This window comes from Colletotrichum fioriniae, assembly GCF_027942845.1.
Source record: "Colletotrichum fioriniae strain IMI 355084 chromosome Unknown scaffold_22, whole genome shotgun sequence".
Classification (NCBI taxonomy): domain Eukaryota; kingdom Fungi; phylum Ascomycota; class Sordariomycetes; order Glomerellales; family Glomerellaceae; genus Colletotrichum; species Colletotrichum fioriniae.
The window spans coordinates 110,663-115,531 of record NW_027076858.1 but is presented as its reverse complement, the minus strand read 5'-3'; the positions used below and the strand labels follow the sequence as shown (position 1 = coordinate 115,531).

Here is a 4,869-nt window from a genome sequence, read left to right as displayed (position 1 = left end):
CGGTTCCAGTGTCTCTCTTCACTAAAGAGATAGCTCCTAAACCGCTCTCGACTACTTCTTGGCGATTTGCTAATGTAATCTGGGAGGCTGGCCTGGTGACCCCACTATTACGCACAGGTGCTGCGAGTCTTACAATCTCGAAGATGGCGCTGAAAATGCCAGAGCACTTGAGCAATCGTTCGTATTGACTACCTTGCCTTGTTGGGGAGTCAATCCTCAAGCTGTAGCAGGAGGACTTGGCGCCATATACACCTGCACCATCAGGTCCGCATATCCTCAAGATCGGTATGCCTCAAGAGAAAAATTTAGGTGATGTTCTACTGTTGCTTGGGTATACCCTGTTAGAGAAGTGGTCAGCGAGGGCATTCGGCGGCTGAGAATGCGGTGACCAAAAAAAAAGCCTACAAAAAAGCACTAGGTGTGAGCAACTACGGCAACTTCATGCACCTAGTTCCATAGGCGATATGATATCTCCTGTGGGTCGATGCCAAGCCAGACAAGACCCAATCTGTTGAGACTCCCACCGGGAGAAGTACGACCAAGGGCCTGTGATACGAAGCTCGGCAGTACCACCTTCTATAATTGTAAGTCCTTCCGAACGATGTGCTCCGTATGATAACAGCAATCTCCTCACTTCCAAAATCCAAACACTACCTTCCTCGACATAGGTGTTCAGCTGGCTTCTTGACAGGTCTGAGTACATATCATTCAAACATAAATGAGAGATATTCTGCACATTGTGAGCCTACACACTGCGTTATCCTGATGTGTACACCCCTTTGGATCAATCCTTCTCCATCATGTGGCTGGCGCGACTTCTCACTATTCTAGTATGGGCATTATCCTCAATGCAATCAAATGGATATGTCTGGCCTTCGCGATATGACTTCCTGGAAGACCTTCTCGCAATTCAATCTGGGGCCACTATTTTTGGCTTCAGCAGCAGTACGAATCGACCCCATATTAAAATTTCGCTTGTTCTTTTTGCTGACGGATATTAGTTGTCGCCTCTTGTGGTAACGGGCAAAACAATGTCGGTCGTCAGAACTCTGCTGAATGGATCCGAGCCGCGTTCCACGATGTTGTTACCTATGACAAGGGAGCCGGCACTGGTGGTCTCGATGCGTCTCTCATGTACGAGCTAGACCGTGACGAGAACCTTGGAAGGGCCTTTAATCGCACGTTTGCCGACATGGCTAGCTTTGTCAACCCGAGGGCTAGCGCCGCCGATCTGCTCGCGCTTAGTGTGGTGGCCGCCGCAGCTGGGTGTGGTGGGCAGAAAATCCCTTTCCGAGCCGGCCGCATTGACGCGATCATGGCTGGGCCTCCTGGCGTTCCGAAGCCCGAACAGTCTTTGGAAAGTCACAGGACGACGTTTCACCGAGCCGGATTCAACGACAGCGATATGATAGCGCTCGTAGCCTGTGGTCACACACTCGGCCGAGTTCATGGAGACGAAAATCAACACGTGACGGGCGGTGAGGCGTCCGATACGAACGTGGTCAGCTTTGACAACACTCCTGCCGCCTTCGACACCGCCGTGGTCCTTGGGTATCTCGAGAACGACGGCGTCAATCCCTTGGTGTTTAATCATAACGACACCCTGAACTCGGACAAGAGGATCTTCGGCGTTGACGGCAACGTCACTATGCATGCTATAGCAGACAAGGAAACGTTCCAACCCACCTGTGCAGGCGTATTCGAGCAAATGATCAACACGGCTCCTGATCACGTCACCCTGAGCGACCCGCTAGAGCTAATCGACGTTAAACCGTACATAGACACTTTAGAACTCAGCAATGATGGCACAGCGATCATCTTCAAAGGGCGAATCCGCGTGCGTACAACAAATCGCGACCCGGAGGGATTCGATATTGCTCTTGACATCTCTCAACACAACGGACAACGAACACTCATCCAAACCTCCAGAGATCGTTTCCAGGGTGGGATATCGATTGGTTTCTTTGGAGAGTCTTTCTTCTGGTTTCGATTTGATGCCCAATTGGATCCAACTGGTGGAATTTCGGGCTTCAACGTACAGTCAATGGACCTCTCCACCGGCCAAGTCGAGACTTTTGACAATAGCGGGACAGGTGGCTTCCCGATCACTGATGGTTTGCTTTATGCAACAGATCGATCTTGCTTGGATATCACGCCAAGAGCCGATGGTAATATGACGTTAAGTGTGACAGCTATGGTTCGAGAGGATCTGCTATTGGTTGGCGGCGATGTCTATCTCGAGCTCACACACCGAGTTCATCAGCAGAACATAATGTTACCCAGGCTTCAAATCGAGAGCATACCGATGACTATGGGCAGCGCACATATTGGAGGTTTTGTGGAATTCACTGAAACGATCCCTCTGGCGGCAAGCGGATGGAATACAGTCTTTGACATTGTGCTAGTGACGAGGGATGGGGAGCTGAGGTCTGATTTTCATAGCTCAGGCACATTGGCAAGTACATCGTGCTCTTGAAATTTTACCATCTTCCACGACAAGTCTCTTTGAGCGTATTAACAAAACGTAATTCGTTGGGGCTTTCTTTAACATAGAGCGCAGACTTTACGGTCAATTGAAGTGTCAACGACGAGTCTCGACGTAATTTAAAGTTACCCTAGTTTAAGGAAATGTCCGGGGTCGAGGAAACCCAAAACGCTCCCATGCTCGTTAATGATGAAGATCGAGGGTATAGAGATAATCAAGCAGTCGGGACTATGAAAATGGCGCCCTTTATTATGGGGTCCACCCCTCATCATTGGTTATGCTTATGAAGCCCTTGATTTAGCTGGATAATTTTGCAGTGCTCACCGGCGATACTACCGACTTCTTTCAGACCCACTTCGTGTATAACATCACGTAGCCTCCCGCAACGTTTCGCCTATATCTACTCTACTCGCAAATTGTAGCCGAGCCACTGCCCGCTTGGGTCTCTATCCAGGTCTAGGAGGGAGGGTTTGGTCAACTCCATCTTCGTCATGGTCCACCATCTCGATTCTACGTGCACAAACTGGACGTGTGTCCGCGTGTACCTCGTCAAGAGGGGGTTTAATCATTACGAGTCATGGTCTGGGCAGCTAGCCTTCTCGAAGGTGATGACTGTGATCCCGGAGTTCAACCACGTAGACCCTCTTCCACCACCGCCGCGGAAGCCTAACAACGAAGAAGGAATTTCCTTCAGCACTTTACTGTGTTCAATTGATTTCTCTCAATTTTACCGCGGGAGGGCTGACAAGATCTCAGCTTGCTAGACCACTTGCCACTGAGGAGAAGGCGCCCCAGAACGCTAGACTCGCCAGACTACTCATCGCGGAAGCGCTACTGAAACAGCACTCGTAAAGCAATCAACATGCCTAAGCTCGAATTTCAGCGTTAGATCTCGCTGCGAAGATCCACTACTTCAACCGTTCATTCCTCTAGAAATCTCCGCAAGCCGACTTCCTTGTCAACGGCGACCAAGTACTTAGTATTGGGATGGATATAGTATCCAATAATCATCTGACATGGCGAGGTAGCCTCACAAATATTCTCCGTCTACTCCCACCTATTCCACGGCACCAGACCTCAAGGTACATGAAGATCCTGTCCAGTGATATGTCGCAGCAAACCACCCCGCGACGCGATCATTCCCTTTGCTCGTTCTCTTGAGGCTTCATCTCATGCAGCTTGTAAGCCAAGTCTTGCGCATATCCACACATGGTCATTGTGGGGTTCCAACTGCCTGCAGTCGGGAAAAGGGCAGCTCCAGTGACGTGAACATTTTCAATCCCATAAGGACTAAAGCTCATCCACGGAACCACCAATCTTCTTGGGTTCCATGAAGCAAGTGCTTGACTCGTGAACAAGACCAGGGATTCGAATAGTGTCGACTGCTGGTCTCTTTTTGATCCAACCATGAGTTGTCTCATCCCACCATTCAATGCTTGACTCGTGTTCATCGCCGCCTGCCATTTGTATAATAGTATTGTAGGTTGCCGTGTCCATCACGTCCCAAGAGCTACGATCATCGTCGCTCAAGGTGTATTGCAGGGTGACATTGCAAGTCGGGTCAGTGCCTTCGTTGAGAGTGACATGATTCTTAGTGTTCTTTTCACTGAACTCTCCAAGAGCCGAGCAGACTAAACAATACCAGGTTAGCTTCGATCATCTTCATTACAAAGCACCGTCTCATACCAAACACAACGTAGTCCTCAGAGCCAGTGAGTTGATCAAGGGTCGCCGCAGCAGCATAATCTGGACATTCGCGAGCCGCATCCTCTGCATCATCCTTGGGGTTAGGACTATGAATGGCCGTGACCGACACGTGATACTGTAGGCCAGTCTTGGGATCCTTGCCGGCCAGGTATGCAGCAGCGATCTTGAGTGTTTCTTCCTTCTTCCAGCCCTTGACGTTCTTTATGGGGCATCTTGCTGAAATATGTGTGTCGTAGTGGCCGGTAAGTCTCTTACCCACGGTGTCGTGGCAACTCTCAAAGGAATTAAGCAACATGGTGGCGTTGGGAATCGTTCCAGCGCAGAGGATAATTCTGGTCTTGTTACCGGTCCACGATAACGTGCCTTTGCTGGTTTCGATCACGCGGACAAATCATCGTCGTCAGCTTTCTCCATGGTTTTCACCGCACAGTCAACCTTAATCTCCAAAGGTGCTCCCTTGTTAGCTTTGGCCAATTGTCTCTGTTGTTCCAAGATGCCAAGAAGAGGCCCAGGGACAGAAAACTTGTCAAACCGCAGACGAGAATTCGGGCTGTGTCGTCCAATAGCAAGGAGTTTTGCTATTAGGGCAGTACTATTTGGCTATTAGGGCAGTAATTTCTTTTTATATAGCCCGTGTAACTAACTAAAACTGACTAATTTTTAATATACCTTTCCTA

At 49.5% G+C, this 4,869-nt stretch overlaps 2 protein-coding genes across 2 annotated transcripts; one reads left to right on the top strand and one right to left on the bottom strand.

The window, feature by feature from the left end:
* Nucleotides 1–800: 800 nt before the first annotated feature.
* Nucleotides 801–2,945, top strand: N0V96_012164 (uncharacterized protein; the record flags this gene model as incomplete). The annotated part of the gene is made up of 3 exons (XM_065759529.1): nucleotides 801–945; nucleotides 1,002–2,114; nucleotides 2,908–2,945. 3 exons carry the CDS (start codon nucleotides 801–803, stop codon nucleotides 2,943–2,945), a joined length of 1,296 nt encoding a protein of 431 aa, XP_065611866.1.
* Nucleotides 2,946–3,775: 830 nt separating this feature from the next.
* On the bottom strand, nucleotides 3,776–4,487 carry N0V96_012163 (uncharacterized protein; the record flags this gene model as incomplete). The annotated part of the gene is made up of 2 exons (XM_053199463.2): nucleotides 3,776–4,116; nucleotides 4,172–4,487. The coding sequence occupies 2 exons, from the start codon at nucleotides 4,485–4,487 to the stop codon at nucleotides 3,776–3,778; spliced, it is 657 nt and encodes a 218-aa protein (XP_053043092.2).
* Between the last annotated feature and the right edge of the window lie 382 nt (nucleotides 4,488–4,869).